A 19,247-nucleotide genomic window follows, 5' to 3' on the forward strand; every position below is an offset into this window, starting at 1 on the left:
TCAACTTAATAGAGATACATTGTTGGTGTTAAAATGCCTTTTCCAATAAAGGAAGTATTGGCAAAACTGGTTATAATGTTTATGTTAAGGCGGAGGGAGGTGGTGTCTGCAGCTGCTGAAAGTAACTAATAAAGTAACTTGTAAAGTAACTTAGTTACTTTTAAAATCAAGTAATCCAAAAAGTAACTAAGTTACTTTTTAAAGGAGTAATCAGTAATCGGATTACTTTTTCAAAGTAACTATACCATCACTGGTTATATATCAGTAATGTGGGTATATATGACTGCAGTGTGGTTACATATCAGTAATGTGGATATATATATATATATATATATATATATATATATATATATATATATATATATATATATATATATATATATAGTATCAGTATTATGATATAAACTGAGGTGGAGAATGTGGGTGTATATATCAGTAATGTGGGTGTATATATATATATCAGTATTATGATATGAATTGAAGTGTAGAATGGGGGTGTATATATCTGTAATGTGGGTGTATATATATATATCAGTATTATGATATGAACTGAAGTGTAGAATGGGGGTGTATATATCTGTAATGTGGGTGTATATATCAGTAATGTATGTGTATATATCAGTATTATGATATGAACTGTGTGAAGTGGGTCAGTGTGTTTAAGCAGGTCTCTCTCACACACTGCTCTGTTTCTCCTGGCCGGGCCTACTTTCCCAAACTAAGAACAGCAGGACAGCTTGCCTGTGTGTGTGTGTGTGTGTGTGTGTGTGTGTGTGTGTGTGTATGTGTGTTTGTGTGTGTGTGTGTGTGTGTTGCTGGGAAAGCTGTGCTGTTCTGCTGCACTGATTTTTGAAAAACAGTATGAATGAACCTCTTTGTGAGTTTCTTAAAGACTGCTGTGTGTGTATGTGTGTGTGTGTGTGTGTGTGTGTGTGTGTGTTTGTGTGAGGAGCCATATTTAGGTCAGTTCTGGTTGTGAGATTTTTTGCTTTTAGCTGCCGATAGGAGATCAAAGAGATGAAAGGCTAAGATCACACTGAGATCAGACAGATAAAAGACGAAGATCAGACAGATGAAAGACTGAGATCAAACAGATGAAAGACTAAGATCAGACAGATGGAAGACTGAAATTAGACAGAGGGATACCGAGATCAGAGAGATAAAAGACTGAAATCAGACAAATGGAAGACTGAGATAGACAGATGAAAGACTGCGTTTAGAGAGATAAAAAAATGAGTTTAGAGAGATAAAAGATTGAGATCAGACAGATGAAAGACTGAGATCAGACAGATGAAAGACTGAGATCAGACAGATGAAAGACTGAGTTTAGAGAGATAAAAGACTGAGATGAGACAGAGGAAAGACTGACATCAGAGAGATAAAAGACTGAGATCAAACAGATGAAAGACTAAGATCAGACAGATGAAAGACTGAGATCAGACAGATGAAAGACTGAGTTTAGAGAGATGAAAGACTGATATCAAAGAGATGAAAGACTAGATATTAGACTAATATGAAAATGCACAGGTTGATGTAAGAAAAATCTGATCAAAAAAGAAAGATAGAAAATAAGAAAACAGAAGGCAGTGTGTGTGTTGTGTGTGTGTGTGTGTGTGTGTGTGTGTGTGGGGGGGGTGTGTGTGTGTGTGTGTGTGTGTGTGTGTGTGTTGTGTGTATGTTACTATAATTACCCTTGTATAAACACCCACTGTGTACCAGTCCTGCATCCCTCAGTCTAGACAAGACAGAAACCCCTTCATTACACACACACACACACACACACACACACACACTGCTGTCTGACTATAAATAACACAAAATAGCTTCACTCACTTCTATAGGTCAATGTATTGTGTGTGTGTGTGTGTGTGTGTGTGTGTGTGTGTGTATTTACTGTGTGTAGTCCAGTTCTGCCTTAGCCCCGCCTCCTAATGCTGCCCAATCAGAAGAAATATAGGCAAACCCTCCACAGAATTCTGAATCAGACACACACACACACACACACACACACACACAAACACACACACACACACATATGCAAAGCAGCATTTTGGCTGCAGAGAGAGAGAGAGAGAGCGAGAGAGAGAGTAAATTATGTAGTGTAAGCCCCTCCCCCTCTTTTCATGTTAGTTCCCCCCCTTTAATGCCACGTGGTACGATCCAACCCACATACACCAGCCGGCGAAAGGAGAGAGAGAAACAGAGAGAAAGAAAGAGAGAGAGAGAGAGAAGCGTTTTGGTTCATTCAGAGAGAGATCCTGCAGAGAAACCAGCACAGGTACTGTACATCGCACACACACACACACACACACACACACACTCATTCTTACATACACACATTCTTATACACACACACACACACACACACTCATTCTTACATACACACATTCTTATACACACACACACACACTAAGATATACACACACAGACTCTCTCTCACTCATACACACACACAGGCACCAAGCCAGGACTGTGTTCTTGCTGACAGTGCAGAATAGGGAAAGAGGAAAGGAAGGTTCTGTGTGTGTGTGTGTGTGTGTGTGTGTGTGTGTGTGTGAAGCTGAGAATCCACTGCGTCACACAGGGCTGTATGATGTGAAGCTGAGAAACACTGCAGTGCAGGAAACTTCCACAGAGGGAAATACTGATAATACTAGCTGTTGTTCCCTGATTAGAACAGTGAATAAACAATTAACAATTAATTTAAATTACAGGTGTGTGTGTGTGTGTGTGTGTGTAGAACAAAATGTTTAGAAAAAATGTGCAATGTGTTAAAAAAACTAGATATTTAAAATTGAATTGCTCTATATGCACATTCTGACAGACTGTAATACACTACATAAATCATAGGGGAGGCTCTATAGAGCTCTATAATGTTTATATGATCTACACACGCTCATTCTGACAGACTGTAATACACTACAGGAAGTGTAGGGGTGCTCTGTAATGCTCTATAATGCTCTATAATCTTTAAATGATCCACACGCTTATTCTGACAGACTGTAATACACTACAGGAAGCGTAGGGGGTGCTCTATATTGCTCTATAATGCTCTATAATGTTTATATGATCTATACACACTCATTCTGACTGACTGTAATACACTACAGGAAGTGTAAGGGTGCTCCATAATGCTCTATAATGTTTATATGATCTACACACACTCATTCTGACTGACTGTAATACACTACAGGAAGCGTAGGGGGTTCTCTATATTGCTCTATAATGCTCTATAATGTTTATATGATCCACACACTCATTCTGACAGACTGTAATACACTACAGGAAGTGTAGGGGTGCTCTATAATGCTCTATAATGTTCATATGATCCACACACTCATTCTGACAGACTGTAATACACTACAGGAAGTGTAGGGGTGCTCCATAATGCTCTATAATGTTTAAATGAGCCACACGCTCATTCTAACAGACTGTAATACACTACAGGAAGCGTAGGGGGTGCTCCATAATGCTCTATAATATTTATATGATCTACACACACTCATTCTGACTGACTGTAATACACTACAGGAAGTGTAGGGGTGCTCTATAATGCTTTATAATGCTCTATAATGTTTAAATGAGCCACACGCTCATTCTGACAGACTGTAATACACTACAGGAAGTTTAGGGGTGCTCTATAATGCTCTATAATCTTTAAATGATCCACACGCTTATTCTGACAGACTGTAATACACTACATAAAGCATAGGAGGCGCTCTATATTGCTCTATAATGCTCTATAATGTTTATATGATCCACACACTCATTCTGACAGACTGTAATACACTAAAGGATGCATAGGGGGCGCTCTATAATGCTCTATAATGTTCATATGATCTACACGCTCATTCAGAAAGACTGTAATACACTACAGGAAGCGTAGGGGGCGCTCTATAATGCTCTATAATGTTTATATGATCTACACACACTCATTCTGACTGACTGTAACACATTAAAGGATGCATAGGGGCGCTCTATAATGTTCATATGATCCACACATTCATTCTGACAGACTGTAATACACTACAAAAAGCGTAGGGGCGCTATATAATGCTCTATAATGCTCTATAATCTTTAAATGATCCACACGCTTATTCTGACAGACTGTAATACACTACAGGAAGCGTAGGGGGTGCTCTATAATGCTCTATAATGCTCTATAATGCGAATGTCGAATTGTAGAGCTATAGGATTGTATAGCTATAGGATTGTATAGCTGTAGGACTGTAGAGCTGTAGGACTGTAGGATTGTAGAGCTGTAGGACTGTAGGATTGTAGAGCTGTAGGACTGTAGAGTTATAGGATTGTAGAGCTGTAGGACTGTAGAGCTGTAGGACTGTAGGATTGTAGAGCTGTAGGACTGTAGAGTTATAGGATTGTAGAGCTGTAGGACTGTAGAGTTATAGGATTGTAGAGCCGTGGGATTGTAGAGCTGTAGGATTGTAGAGCTGTAGGATTGTAGAGTTATAGGATTGTAAAGCTGTAGGACTGTAGATCTGTTGGACTTAAGGATTATAGAGCTGTAGGACTGTATGATTGTAGAGCTCTAGATCTGTAGGATTGTAGAGCTGTAGGACTGTATTGTTGTATAGCTCTAGATCTATAGGGCTGTAGAGCTGTAGGATTGTAAAGCTGTATGACCGTATGGTTGTAGAGCTGTAGGATTGTAGAGCTGTAGGATTGTAGAGCTGTATGACTGTATAGTTGTAGAGCTCTAGAGCTGTAGGATTGTAGAGCTGTAAGATTGTAGAGCTGTAGGACTGTATGATTGTAGAGTTGTATGACTGTGGTTGTAGAGCTCTAGATTTGTAGGATTGTAGAGCTCTAGATCTGTAGGATTGTAGAGCTGTAGGATTGTAGAGCTGTAGGATTGTAGAGCTCTAGATCTGTAGGATTGTAGAGCTGTAGGATTGTAGAGCTCTAGATCTGTAGGATTGTAGAGCTGTAGGATTGTAGAGCTGTAGGATTGTAGAGCTCTAGATCTGTAGGATTGTAGGGCTGTAGGATTGTAGGATTACAGTGTTTTAGGGCTGTAGGATTGTAGAGCTGTTGGATTGTATAATTGTAGAGCTGTAGGATTGTATATTATTTTATAGGATTTTATTAGGTTGTATACAGTTTTATATTGTTTTTTTGGGATTATTAGTGTTATATGGTTGTAAAGAGTTTTGTAGGGTTTATAAGATTTTATAGGGTTGTATAGGGATTTATATGGTTTTACAGGGTTTTATAGTGTTATATTGGGATTTTTAGGGTTGTTTAGGGTTTTATATTTAGGGTGTTGCTGGGGTTTTATTGGGTTTTACAGGGTTTTATAGGGGTTTTATAGAGTTTTGTAGGGTTTGTATAGGGATTTATATGGTTTTACAGGGTTTTATAGGGGTTTTATTGGGTTGTATATGGTTTTATAGGGTGTTGCTGGGGTTTTATTGGGTTTTACAGGGTTTTAAAGGATTTTGTAGGGTTTTATAGGGTTTGTTTTGTATATTGTAATTAATAATGAGAGTCTGGAGGAACTTCCACCATCTGTGATGGAACAGATGCAGCAGCCTTGTTTCCATCACAAAGCTGATTCTAATAATCAGGCAGGTGTGTGTGTATATGTGTGTGTGTGTGTACAGTATGTGTGTGTGTGCTGCTTATTTAGCTGGTAGCTGGTAGATGGTGGTCTGTAGATGGTAGATGAGGGTGTGTTTATGCTGGTGGGTCTCTGTGGGTCTGGTCTCCATGACGCTGCTGTCTGAATTAGCGCAGAAATAGAGCACAACTCCTGCTTTACCTCTTTATTTCTCTCCTTCTCTCCCTCTCTCCCTCTCTCCTTCTCTCAGCTGCAGATTCCCGCGGAGATTCGGGGCAGAGCATTCTCTCGACCCAGCGCTCTCTCCCAGGAACCCCCATCTCACACAAACACTTCCCCATCGACCTTAGAACATCCATGGACGGGAAGTATAAAGACATCGCTGAGGTAAGAGAAAACAACGCTCCCTCTGTTCACTCTGTTCCCTCTGTTTACTCTGATTACAGTTTACTGAGGTTTTACAGGTCTCAGGAACTGTATAAAGAGGAAATTAAAGCTGTTTAACTCTTAAAGTGATGTTGTTTCACGTCTAAAACATCTGTTCTACCACAGGTTTAATCAGAACTGAGGAAATTAAATCATGGTATATACAGCTCTGGAAAAATGAAGAGATCACTTCAGTTTCTGAATCAATTTCTCTGATTTTGCTATTTATAGGTTTATGTTTGAGTAAAATGAACATTGTTGTTTTATTCTTTAAACTACAGACAACATTTCTCCCAAATTACAAACAAAAAAATTGTCATGTAGAGCATTTATTTACAGAAAATGAGAAATGACTGAAATAACAAGAGAGTTAAGAGTTCAGAAATCAATATTTGGTGGAATAAACCTGGGTGGTTTTAATCACAGTTTTAATTTCATGCATCTTGGCATCATGTTCCCCTCCACCAGTCTTACACACTGCTTTTGGATAACTTTATGCTGCTTTACTCCTGGTGCAAAAATTCAAGCAGTTCAGTTTGGTGGTTTGATGGTTTGTGATCATCCATCTTCCTCTTGATTATATTCCAGAGGTTTTCAATTTGGCAAAATCAAAGAAACTCGTCATTTTTAAGTGTTCTTTTATTTTTGTCCACAGCTATATAAAGTATGGAGGAAAAAGGCTGGAAATAAGGTTAAAATAAGTGAATGTATGAAAGCAGAAACTATATATAAAACACAAACAAATGAATGAATTGAAAAGCAGAGAAGTGGATAGGTATTAGATTTCAATACTATATTAAAATTGAATTGGCCCAAATGTATGCTTACACATTCACACAGTCTACACACCTGTGTCACATATTGTTTATTTATTGGATCCCTGTTAGATATTGTGACACACAATATTGCAATAATAAACAAATGCCTAAAACTAAATATGAAACAGTTATCTAAAAAAATAAACCTTTTTTAAATCCTTCTTGACATAAAAAAAATTGTGTGTGTGTGTGTGTGTGTGTGTGTGTGTGTGTAGGAGCTGCTGGCTCGCAGTCTGGCGGACAGTGAGATGCGCAGCGCTCCATACGAGTTTCCAGAGGACAGTCCAATCGAACAGCTGGAGGAGAAACGCCACCGATTAGAGAGACAGATCAGCCAGGACATCAGGTGAGTGTGTGTGTGTGTGTGTGTGTGTGTGTGTTGCGGCTACACGGCGCTTCTTGATTGCTGTTTCAGGGCTGGACACTGGGCTGGTGTGTGTTTGTGTTAAAGACTGAACTAGAAAAACAGCTGAACTGTAAGAAGAGGGGGAAAATAATAATAAATAAGATTACTGTATTTTTCACACTATAAGGTGCACTATTAATTAAGGTCTATTGTCTGGATTATTTTTATAACTAAGGCGCAGATTATACCTGGATTATAAGGCGCATTTTAAGAGACACTATAAGGAACTTCTAATTCTGCAGGGTGGTGGTTGGGTTAGTAGTTAACTAAGTTAAGTAAAGCTAAGCTAAGTAAACAAAACTGTTATAAAAAAGGCTTTCTTTTAAAGTTTAACGAGTGCTGGATGTAAATCTGCACAGATTTCTCTCCTGAGTAAAGCGCTTCTGTTTATTTACAGTGAGCTTAGATTTCCAAATTTCTCCAGCTCTAAGGCTGAAGCATTAGCATTAGCGACAAACTGTTAGCGGTTACTACCAACGGTGCTACCCTGAGTGCTCTAGTAAGCCAGGTGATATTACCTAGCGGTTTGTAACACGTAGCTTGTTTTAAGACGGTAGACACAAAGCCTACAGTCTGAATGATGAAAGAATAAAGCTAATGCTGCTCCAGCAGTGCTTGCCGGGGTTAGGAGCAGGCTGCAGCCTTACAGAGAGAAAAATAAGTAATGTTTAGTAATTTTCATGTTTTGTCCTGGATTATTTTGAGCCTTTTGAGCCTAGGGGTGGGAATCACAGGGCATCTCACTATAGAGTATAGTGCAGCACCTTAGTGCAACCACCTAGTAATCACTTAGCAACACCATAGCAGCCACTAAGAATACCATAGCAACACACCAGCTGAGTCTGTGCAGGGCATTCTTTCTCTGCATTGCTCTCCAGCACTCTCTGTGTATGTACGGAGGAGCTGTTGGATAAACCAGCTTTTGAGCAAAAGTTTGGGCAACCCCTCACATCACACTCTAGTTGTTGTTTGTAAGCTTCTCTTAACTATTTTATATATTTTATCGTAGCTCTGTTAGCGTTCTTTTATCTGTATCAGATCTGTTAGCATTGTTTAAGCTCCAGTTTGCTTTTTCTTTAATGAAGGTTTAAGGAGTTTCTGGTGTCCAGTCTGTAGAGCTTATCATGGCAACCTGATAAATTCTTTCTCACCCACCCCACACCCACCCATACCCGTGTGTGTGTTTCCTTCTCTCTCTTTCCCTATTAATATTTTGCTTGGCCGCCTCACACTGCCCCCCCCATCCCCCCACCCTACTCCAGGCTAGAGCCGGAGATTCTGCTGAGAGCCAAACAGGACTTCCTGAAAATCGACAGCACAGCTGATCTGGAGTGAGTTCCACTCTCTCTCTATCCCTCTATCTCTTTATCTATCTCTTTCTCCTTCTGTCTCTCTCTCTCTCTCTCTCTGAACACTGAGGATAACCGTTACCCACAATACCAGTGATATTACAATACTTCGATACTTGATATATCGTAAGACAGTTCTCTACAAAACTGAAGAGGCTAAAATACTCCTAAATAATCAAATACCAGTAAGTAGGGGTTAGCCATATCGTATTGCACACTTTTAATATTGTGAACAATATTCAATATTATGCCACCCCTAATTATCACATCAGGGTTCTACTTTTTTGCTGTTTTTAGCAAAAGAAAAATTCATACTGTTCTCATTTCCCATTATATATCTACTAGAGACAGATTATATCTGTCCAGTATCATTTATTTTACGTTAATCCTGGATATATGAAGATATCTGGAGTGCATTATTAATATTATTAGTATCATGACTTTCTGAATCATATCTCAGTTAGGGGTGTGCCATATCATATTGTATGCAATAATAAAAATTTATTTTCAATTTTATTTATTTTGTTGCAGTAGTGCATTATTGAAATAGTGTTTTTAATTCAATGTTTTCATATATCGCCAAGAGTTTTGTCATCGCGAAAATACCATGAAATATCGTGATATTACCACGGATTTATTGGTGTCAGTTTCACAACCAATATTCTTTACTGCAGGTTTTTTAACCCTATTCATTTGGTTATAGCACCAGCATGTTTTAGCATAAATATCCATATTTGATGCGACATTTCGATAATGTATTTTTTTTTTGCAAACAAAAAATATTTTGATATATCACGATATTGATATATATTGATTTTGTTCCACCCCTATTAAAAACTCAGAGCTCTGCCTATTGGCTAGCCAGTCTACCACCACCATCATAGTGATGTTGGACGAGCCCTATAGTGCCATATATAACCATTTGACTCTGCAGTGGAAAAGTGGTCTATCTTTTCTCCATCTCTCTAAATCTCTCTATCTCTCTCTCTCTCTCTAAATCTCTCTATCTCTCTCTCTGTCTCTCTCTATCTCTCTCTCTCTCTCTCTCTCTCCAGCACGGCACAGTTGAGTGTTTTAATAGAGTGTGTTGTGCTGCAGACCCTGACTGTTCCTCAGTGAACTCTGAACTGTGCCGATCTGGAGCTTCTGGACGTTTTCACAACAATTTTCCTGAATCACAGTGTCTCATTTGGTCTCTTCGTCTCTCTCTGTCTCCCTGTGTCCCTCTGTGTGTCTCTGTATCTCTGTGTTTCAGGAATCTGAAAGATCAGGATGAGGTAACGGTGGACTATGCTCCTAAAGAGCTGCTGGTGGAGAGAGAGTTTCAGCGCGTCTCCATCTCTGGAGAGGAGAAGTGTGGGGTAATGCTCTACCTTTTACTGGATGAATGAAGGTCAGATCAAATTTGTTTAAAAAATGGGTTTAAAAAATGTTATATATTAGTATTTTTCTATTTATTAAAATTATTTGATATCGATTCAAATAAACCAGAGATAGATCTTTAAATTCAGCCTCTCAGCCTAGATATGCCTAGATTTTTAGAAAATTTATATCTCACTTAGAGCTGGACAATATATCCATATTTTATTGTTTCATGGTACATTTTCTTAACATACTGTATCGACAATATGTGTCGGTTTTGTTATGAGTTCATGAAATATTTAGTGCCTTACCTAATGTCTACCTCGTTTACTGTTTCAGTATACTGTCATCACAACAGACATCTAATAATAATAAAAAAACACTATTCATAGTGGCCTTAAGTGGTAATGAAAGCTGTTTTCCATTCATCCTCATTCTAGATTGTACCTAGATTCTACATAGGTCCAACTTAGTAAAGTAGGACAAACCCCTGAGTTGTTCTTGTCGTTCAAACCATGCTAATCTGTGCAGGGTCTTGAATGTTTTGCACTCGGCACAGGCAGAGCATAAGCCCAAGTGATAAGTAGTAGAAGATCTACATAACTAGATTCAATACTCAGCTGGGAACAGAGCAAAATGAGGGGTATTTATACTAGATAGGCCAGGTGGAAAGAATCAGTAACTGGGAGAGCGGGAACGCCGCCAGGGAAGTCCGGTGTGAGTGCATGCTGGGAATTTTGGGTGTCTTTGAGTAGAGTCTTTAGAGTCTAGAGCAGGCAGACTGACAGTGTCAGTATTACAATATGCCAATATAATGTTAGGAGTCCATCCCAAGGACTCTTATTGGTGTAGAGCACAGCATTCAGTCACCCAGAACGAGAATTGAACCCCAGTCTCCAACATTATATAGTAGTTCACTACTAGGTAGGGGTGTTATCCACTGCTCCACCACCATTTTGATCTCGGTTGTTGCAGGTTCCCTTCACTGACCTGGTGGACGCGGCGGAGTGTGTGGTCAGAGCTCTGTTTATCAGAGAGAAGTACATGTCCGAGTCTCTGCAGGGCTTCTGCAGCACCACCGCCCGCCTGCTGCAGGACCTGTCCGACCGCCCACTGCACTGCAGCCCACAGGGGGCGGAGCCTGAGACACCTGTAGCTGCAGGTACACCTTACTCACACATGCAATTTGTAGACCATAATATAATAGACAGCTCTGATGTAGATGTAGTGATGTGTGTGTGTGTGTGTGTGTGTCAGATGCTCCAGTGCACCCTCCGGTCAGTCGGACTCACCCCTATGAGGGTCAGGACCCCAAGAATCTGCCTTCAGACGTGGGCTACACCTGCAAGATGGTGGACGGAGTGGTCCATGTTTATACCAAACGCAGCCCTCTGGACAAGTGAGTGTGTTCTGCATTAAACAAACCAGAATACAGGAGTTGGAGAATGAAACTGAAACACCTGGTTTTAGAGCACAGTAATTGATTGTGGTGACGGACAGTTCTGGTGGAAACAGGAGAGTTGAGGTGCACATTGAATTCTGCGTGATTTGATCAGCCGTGGTTTTATGTTTTTTTGGATACAATCCGGGTTAGCACCCGAACATCCCTTTCAGACAGCTTCCTCTTACAGCGTCCACAGTTAATCCTGTTGGATGTGGTTGGTCCTTCTTGGTGGTATGCTGACATTACCCTGGATACCGTGGCTCTTGATGCATCACAAAGACTTGCTGTCTTGGTCACAGATGCTCCAGCAAGACGTGCACCAACAATTTGTCCTCTTTTGAACTCTGGTACGTCTCCCATAATGTTGTGTGCATTGCAATATTTAGAGCAGAACTGTGCTCTTACCCTGCTAATTGAACCTTCACACTCTGCTCTTACTGGTGCAATAATGTGCAATTAATGAAGATTGAACACCAGGCTGCTCCAATTTAGACATGAAACCTAAAATCCCACACTAAAATGATGACAGGTGTTTCAGTTTCATTGTCCAACCCCTGTATATTTTATATATGTTAGATTCTTCAAAGTAGCTCATCAGGCTTTCAGTTAACAGCTGTGCTGAACTCATCAAGAGTTAATTACTTTAATTTCTTGTCTCTTAATGTAAAGTTTGAGAGCATCAGTTAAAGTAAAGTAGTGAAGAGGTAGAGTTACAGGTATACAATAAATAGCTAATTCAAAAGACCATCAAAAACTTTATTATGATGAAACTGGCACTCATCAGGGATGCCCCAGGAAAGGAAGAGCGAGAGTTTTCTCAGGATACAGGATAAGTTTATAAGCTACGAGTTTCCAGCCTCAGAAACCACAAGTTAACAAACAGCTCCCCAGATAAGATCACCTAAAAGCTTCTTCTCAGAGTATTTTGTTTGTTTAATACGGTTTTTAATATACTACATGATTCTACACCTGAAAAAAGTCAAATGAATGGAGATTAATCACAAAATATTGTGTGTTTCAATGTATTTAATCATATTTGAATTATATTTAATGTGTTGTATCTGCAGGACTACAGAGCTGGATCTGCCGTATCCTAACCTGCAGGACTACATCGCTGATATGAACGTAATGATGGCTCTCATCATCAACGGCCCGGTGTAAGTCTGGAGGAGCATTCTTGTTGGGTTAGTTCTTCTATAGGACGTTTAGGAAATGATTGTGTAGTTGAGCTGATTGGTTCAGGATAGAGAATCTGTGTGATTCCCACAGACTGTATCTGTTTGCTATGCATTATTATTATGTACGGTGCAACAAGCCGCTTGAATGGCAAAAAAAAAACAAAAAAACATGGTGAAATAATTTTTATTTCTATAATTTCTATATTTCCCACAATAATCGGGGGACCACTTTGTCTCGTTCTTGTGTGTTTGGTATCTGCGAGTGTCTGTCCCTGGTTTGGCCTTTGTGACACCTTTTATATAGGTTTTTGATGCTTTACTAAATACATATATTGATTCTTTCCCCAAGAGCGATCCTGGGCTTGTCTGCAGGACAAGGGGATTTTTTTAAACTGTGGATCGATTGTGTAATTCCATTTGTCTCCTTTTTAAATGAATAATTGCTGTTTGCTGTTGTTTTTCTATTTTACTCAAATAAAAAAAAACTCATATGGTGAGGAGCAGCAGCAGGGGCTCCTTAGAGAAAGTGTAGGGCCTCTAGAGGTATGGCAGTATGTGAAAATGCATACCAGAGGGAAAATTAAAAAATTAAAAAATAAAAAATCTTGTAGTGGGAATTAGGTGTAAGTAGAATAACACTGTACATAAAATAAGTTATTCTAAAAATGTGTATATGAGTATGTACAGTACATAGGTGAGTGTGTATGTGGTGTGTGATGTGGTCCGAAGTTCCCTTAGCCTGACCCGGTTTCTCTCACTACAGGAAGTCGTTCTGTTATCGGCGGCTGCAGTACCTCAGCTCCAAGTTCCAGATGCACATCCTGCTGAACGAGATGAAGGAGCTCGCGGCCCAGAAGAAAGTCCCTCACCGAGACTTTTACAACATCCGTAAGGTACACAAAATTACTGTAGTATTAACTACCACAGGAATAAAGGTAGAAAAGTTAGAGCTTCAGATTATAATCTTATCTTGATATGTTTCCTACAATTATTATGATTTCCGACACTGGAGAGAGTTGTCTGCCCCGCCCACCTCTCCACAGACCCGCCCACACCTCCACAAACACAATGCTCACTCGGGTTGCCAGGCAGAGGACACTGAACATACAGAAACGAGTGCAAGACGAGTTCACTAACTCGTTTACCACGGCAAGAAGCATTGTAAACTAGCTCATGTGCTTTTTTTATACTGAATATAACTTTATCCATAGTTAGTTAGCATGCTAGCTTTATGCTATCTGCTTAAACCTTAGCCAAGTTTATTATATCGAATAAAAGCTACTTTACAGATCCCAGTAATAATTTACGGCTTAGTTTATCAGATAACACATAAATATGCTGTCCAGCGAATTCAGTGAATACTGGAAATAAACAGCTAATAGCTAACACTAGCTATCTGCTAATAATGGCCGTGAGTAATGTTTACTGCTACTTGTTTTGGAAGTAAGCAATATAATCACATTTGTAGATAATAATCGATGAGTCAATATAGAGTCTTATGTTCACGTTCTAATGTATAACGTATCGCGTTTTAACGTAGCTAACGTATGCGTTAGGTAGAATAGTCCAGATCACTTTAGCTAACCTTGCTAACCTAGTTAGCTATCTCAGGTACCATCTGCTTCATTACCCTGCTGCACACAGACCACTGATATGAATGAGAACACTCAATTTTTTTATTTAAAATAAAATGCCCAGTCCTAGTAAGCTAACCTAGTGGTTGTCAGCTTAGCTAGCTAGCCTAGCCATCTTGTAGCCCTTCTGGGTTTGAAGTCATCTCCATCTGTCAAACTCACTGCCCATATTTAATACAGTTTTATTCATTCTTGAATTAGTGGTGATTTAGTGTTGGGGAATAAGCAGCAGGCGGAGTCAGAGGCCACACCCACGCAGATTACCATTATGGTTATAGTAATAAAATACTGGCTTTAGCTCTAATCACTAGAGATGACAGCGCTTAAACTATGCTAAACTATGTTTCCTTAATATCTGATGATACATCCTGATCATTATATCGTTTTACTACTGAAAATATATTCCTAAATGTTCCTTCTAAATATTAATTTTATTAATGTTTCATGATCTCCCGCACTCTGTCGCCCCCAGGTGGACACACACATCCACGCCTCCTCCTGCATGAATCAGAAGCACCTGCTGCGCTTCATTAAACGCGCTATGAAGAAGTATCCGGAGGAGATTGTGCGCATGGAGGGTGGGCGGGGCCAGACGCTGATGGACGTATTCGAGAACATGAACCTGACGGCCTACGACCTCAGCGTCGACACGCTCGACATGCACGCGGTAAAACACTGTTAAATTAAACACTTAAAAATCCTGTATTACCGTATTTTACGCACTATAGGGATTTTGCACTGGATTACAATGGACAGCAAGTTTACTTTTTTAGGTTTTGTTAATAGTAATGCTAATTAAAGCCTATTTAGAATAGAACATGAACCAGCCAATGAAAAAATTATACAGTGGCTTAGCCCCACCCACTGCATCAGACATGGCAGCACTAGAGCCAATGAGGCAAAGTAAAAAAGCTATTTTTACTTTTTTAATTTCATGTGATTTAGACCACTTATCATGTTAACATCACTGTTTATGGATTATTTGTAAAGCAAAAAGGTCAATATCAAATCTATAAAATAAAAATGTTAAACACAGGCATCCAATGCAATGGATTTAAAAGAACAATTTAATATTTTAGTTAATTGAATGTACTTTTTATACAGATTTCTCTTTTGTCTATAAGGGTCTTCTTTTGATTGACAACAGCATTCTTTTATTTTTCACTGGAACTTAATTCAGGTCTAAAAGGGTTAAGAGACACTATAATGAGCTTCTAATTCAGCAGGTCTCTTCGGGGGGGGGGGGTAGCTAACTAAGCTAAGTAAAGCTAAGCTAAGAAAACAAAACTGTAATAAAAAAGACTTTCTGTTAAAAGAGCATTAGCGGCAAACTGCTCCCGCAGTGCTAGCACGGGTTGGCGGCTAATGCTAACGCTGCTCCAGCTTTAGTGCTGGAGAAATTTCGCTAAAACTCCTGTATAACTCTGTACTTTAACAGAGTGTCTTTACTGCTCCTTAATACCTGACTGGTCAAATTAATATGCATAAGCAGCACCGGATCATAAGGCGCACTGATGATTTTTGGGACAATTAAAGGATTTTAAGTGCACCTTATACATTATACGTTACTAACCTGCTGTCGGCTGTGGTTTGGGTTATATATTTTAAGGTTCTGAATGTTGTCTGTGTTCTGCTCTCAGGACCGGAACACGTTCCACCGCTTCGACAAGTTTAATTCCAAATACAACCCGATCGGAGAGTCCATCCTGCGGGAAATCTTCATCAAAACTGACAACCATATCCACGGCAAATACTTCGGCCACATCGTGAAGGTCAGTCGTGGCACACACACGGGTTTCTGATACAGAAACCATCATAATCTGGGTTATTTTTAAACTGAAAAGTTGTTAAATACAAAGTTTGTAAGTTTGTTAAGTTTAAGTAGTGTCCAGGAGTGTGAATGTACACTAGAGCACAACACTAGTACAATACAGCAAAGTTTTGAGTGTGCGCAACATGTTCCTGCATGGTTAAGACATGATTGGACATCTGAGTGCTGACTGTTGTCAGGGTTTTAATCAGTCAGTGGAGCTCCACACCAGAAATTTACTTGAACACACCTCACTTCACTTTGAAAATAGACAGTTGACAGGGTGTAATATAGCGATGAGCATAGCGACGCGGCATGCGCATAATGTACGATAGGTTATCCTGAATAAATAAGTCCACACCCAAGACAGATTCTGGGCTGGTTTGGGGGAGGAGCTTATTATCTCTGGTTTGTTTTCACACACAATAACTTTTTTTTTTTTAACTGTGGATCGATTGCTCAATCCTGTACATCATTCACCTTTCTGCGTGTAGTTTTATAAACGCTTTGGCTGGTGGCTGATTTTTATTACGCTAAAACGTGCGTCCTTATCGGGAATGGTGGGCTTGTATACAGATTTCCGATCGGACTTACGTGTTTCGTAAAAACTTCGTAAATGTGCGCTTTTTTGCCCGGGGAATGAATGGGGAGAAATTTGCACGCTCGTGTACGTCACAATTTTGAGAAGGTCAATAGAACCAATATGACCTTCTTTCCGAAAATATGCTGTACAAAATGATACAATGTACGATTTTCGTACAATTGTCGTACGAATTTGCCCCATAGGAATGAATGGGGCCCATCGAAGGACGGCAGCTAGATCTCCAGTACTGTGAATATATGGAGGAGCTATTGGATAAACCAGCATCAGGTCAAAGGTTTGGACACCCCAGAGCCCCAATACTGTGTGTATGGAGCTACTGGTCAAAAGTTTGGGTACCCCGGCCAGCACTGCAATCACACTCGATTGATCTTTGTCGTGAAGCTCCTGCTAAACCTAAACAACTATTACTGTTATACCGCTCAACTCTGTGTGTGTGTGTGTGTGTGTGTGTGTGTGTGTGTGTGTGTGTGTGTGTGTGCGCAGGAGGTCATGTCTGATCTGGAGGAGAGTAAGTATCAGAACGCTGAGCTCCGTCTGTCCATCTACGGACGCTCGAGGGACGAGTGGGACAAACTGGCTCTGTGGGCGACGACACACTCCGTCTACTCCCCCAATGTCTGCTGGCTCGTTCAGATCCCACGCCTGTTGTAAGAACACACACACACACACACACACACACACACACGTATACAAGTGTTAAACAAACCAAAATACTGTGTGAAGCATTTAGGTGCTCTTATCTGTGGAGCTGTTTAACTTGCAATTTCTGAGGCTGGTAATTCTGATAAATGAACTTATCCCGTATAACAGAGGAAACTCTTGCTCTATTCTACCTGGGCCTCTCCTGATGAGTGCCAGTTCCATCATCATAACGTTCTTGATGGTCTTTTTTCGCGACTGCACTTCTGGATACTTTCAAAATTCTTGAAACTGACATTTGTATCGACTAATCTTAATCATTTTTTACTTTTCTTTATTTAGTTGAGTAGTTGTTGCTTCTCATAACCTGGATTAGAACATTACTGAAATATTCACTATTCACTGTATACCTGTAACTCTACCTCTTCACTACTTTACTTTAACTGATGCTCTCAAACTTTATATTAAGAGACAAGAAATTCAAGTAATTAACTCTTGATGAGTTCAGCACAGCTGTTAACTGAAAACCTGAATTCCAGGTGACTCTACCTCATAAAACTGACTGAGAAAATCCAGCAGAGATGTGTAAAGATGTACAAAATAATTCACTTAATTAAGAAATATATCAAAATGTGAGTTTTGGCGATATTCTCCAGCCCTACTGCACACACACCCTCTACTGGAGAAACAGTGAATTGCACTCTATGTATCACATTTCAGTCTGTTGATTCTCTCTCTCTCTCTCTCTCTTTTCTCTCTGTTTTCCCCACATCAGTGATGTGTATCGCAGTAAGAGGCAGTTGGGGAATTTTCAGCAGATGTTGGAGAATATTTTCCTGCCTCTGTTTGAGGTGACGGTTAACCCCCAGAGCCACCCAGACCTGCACCTGTTCCTGCAGCATGTGAGTAAAACACACACACACACACACACTCACACACACATACACACACACACACTCACACACACACACACACACACTAGGGCTGCAGCTATCGATTATTTCAGTAATCGAGTACTCTACTGCAAAATTCATTACCTGCATTAACCATTAATAGAAAATAAACAGTGAATCAGGAAAATACCCCGGACTGACCTCAACACGTAAATTAGGATTCATGGCCCCGCCTACCTCGGCTCAAGACCGCCCTCCGCAGAGCCGTGGAGGGAGAATCACCGTGCTGTTATCCAATCAGAGGCGAGACAGTGTCGTTAAATGTTTTTATTATATATATTTTTTATTTCATTTATTTAATTTCCTTTTATTTATTATACTTTTTTAACTTATTATAATTATTATTTATTTTAGTTCCATCATTTACGTCGTGTTAGTGTTAGTATATTTTATTCTAATTATTTATCTACTTGTTTTATTGCTTTACATTTTAGCCTGTTTGTATATATACTTTTATTTTGAATTATTTTATTTCTTCTTAATTAAATCTTGTTTTTAGAATTTAAAGCTCGGGTTACCCTCAATGTATTACCGAGTGGAAATAAAGATTGATTGATTGATTGATTGATTGAATATATATATATATATGTGTGTGTGTGTGTGGCAAGCATGCTTTATTTTGATTAAATGATTTAATTTTTATTATACTGTTATTGTTTTATACAAAATCATGGTTTGTGATCAAAAATATCTTCCCCACAAAATACCCTGAAATATTGTGGTATTATTTTAGGGTCGCCCATCACTAGTTGCAATTTCAGCTTAAATATATAAATGATATCCATCTTTTTAATGGCTTAATCTATGTGTGTGTGTGTGTGTGTGTGTAGGTGGTGGGTTTTGACAGTGTGGATGATGAATCGAAGCCGGAGCATCACGTGTTTAATCTGGACAGCCCTCTACCTGAGAACTGGACTGAGGAGGACAATCCTCCCTACTCCTACTACCTGTACTACACCTACGCTAACATGACCGTACTGAACCACCTGCGCAGGTAATCACACACACACATCACTAGCATCACAGCGCTAACGCGACTCGGT

General features: G+C 39.6%; 1 protein-coding gene across 4 annotated transcripts in view; it reads left to right on the forward strand.

Moving 5' to 3' along the window:
- Positions 1 to 19,247, forward strand: part of ampd2a (adenosine monophosphate deaminase 2a) — a 32,251-nt gene that overhangs the window by 5,178 nt on the left and 7,826 nt on the right. For 2 of the 4 annotated variants that reach the window (XM_049471810.1, XM_049471809.1), the window contains exons 2-14: positions 5,832 to 5,968; positions 7,041 to 7,171; positions 8,494 to 8,562; positions 9,836 to 9,941; positions 10,918 to 11,104; positions 11,200 to 11,341; positions 12,454 to 12,543; positions 13,328 to 13,457; positions 14,671 to 14,865; positions 15,839 to 15,970; positions 17,096 to 17,259; positions 18,027 to 18,153; positions 19,035 to 19,198. In XM_049471810.1, the coding sequence (XP_049327767.1) occupies positions 5,832 to 5,968; positions 7,041 to 7,171; positions 8,494 to 8,562; positions 9,836 to 9,941; positions 10,918 to 11,104; positions 11,200 to 11,341; positions 12,454 to 12,543; positions 13,328 to 13,457; positions 14,671 to 14,865; positions 15,839 to 15,970; positions 17,096 to 17,259; positions 18,027 to 18,153; positions 19,035 to 19,198 (1,774 nt within the window). Of the gene's footprint in view, positions 1 to 1,626; positions 2,279 to 5,831; positions 5,969 to 7,040; positions 7,172 to 8,493; positions 8,563 to 9,835; positions 9,942 to 10,917; positions 11,105 to 11,199; positions 11,342 to 12,453; positions 12,544 to 13,327; positions 13,458 to 14,670; positions 14,866 to 15,838; positions 15,971 to 17,095; positions 17,260 to 18,026; positions 18,154 to 19,034; positions 19,199 to 19,247 lie in introns of those variants that run through there. The other 2 variants (XM_049471812.1, XM_049471811.1) reach the window with 2 other exon arrangements.

The sequence above is a fragment of the Astyanax mexicanus genome, chromosome 24 (assembly GCF_023375975.1).
Source record: "Astyanax mexicanus isolate ESR-SI-001 chromosome 24, AstMex3_surface, whole genome shotgun sequence".
Lineage (NCBI taxonomy): Eukaryota > Metazoa > Chordata > Actinopteri > Characiformes > Acestrorhamphidae > Astyanax > Astyanax mexicanus.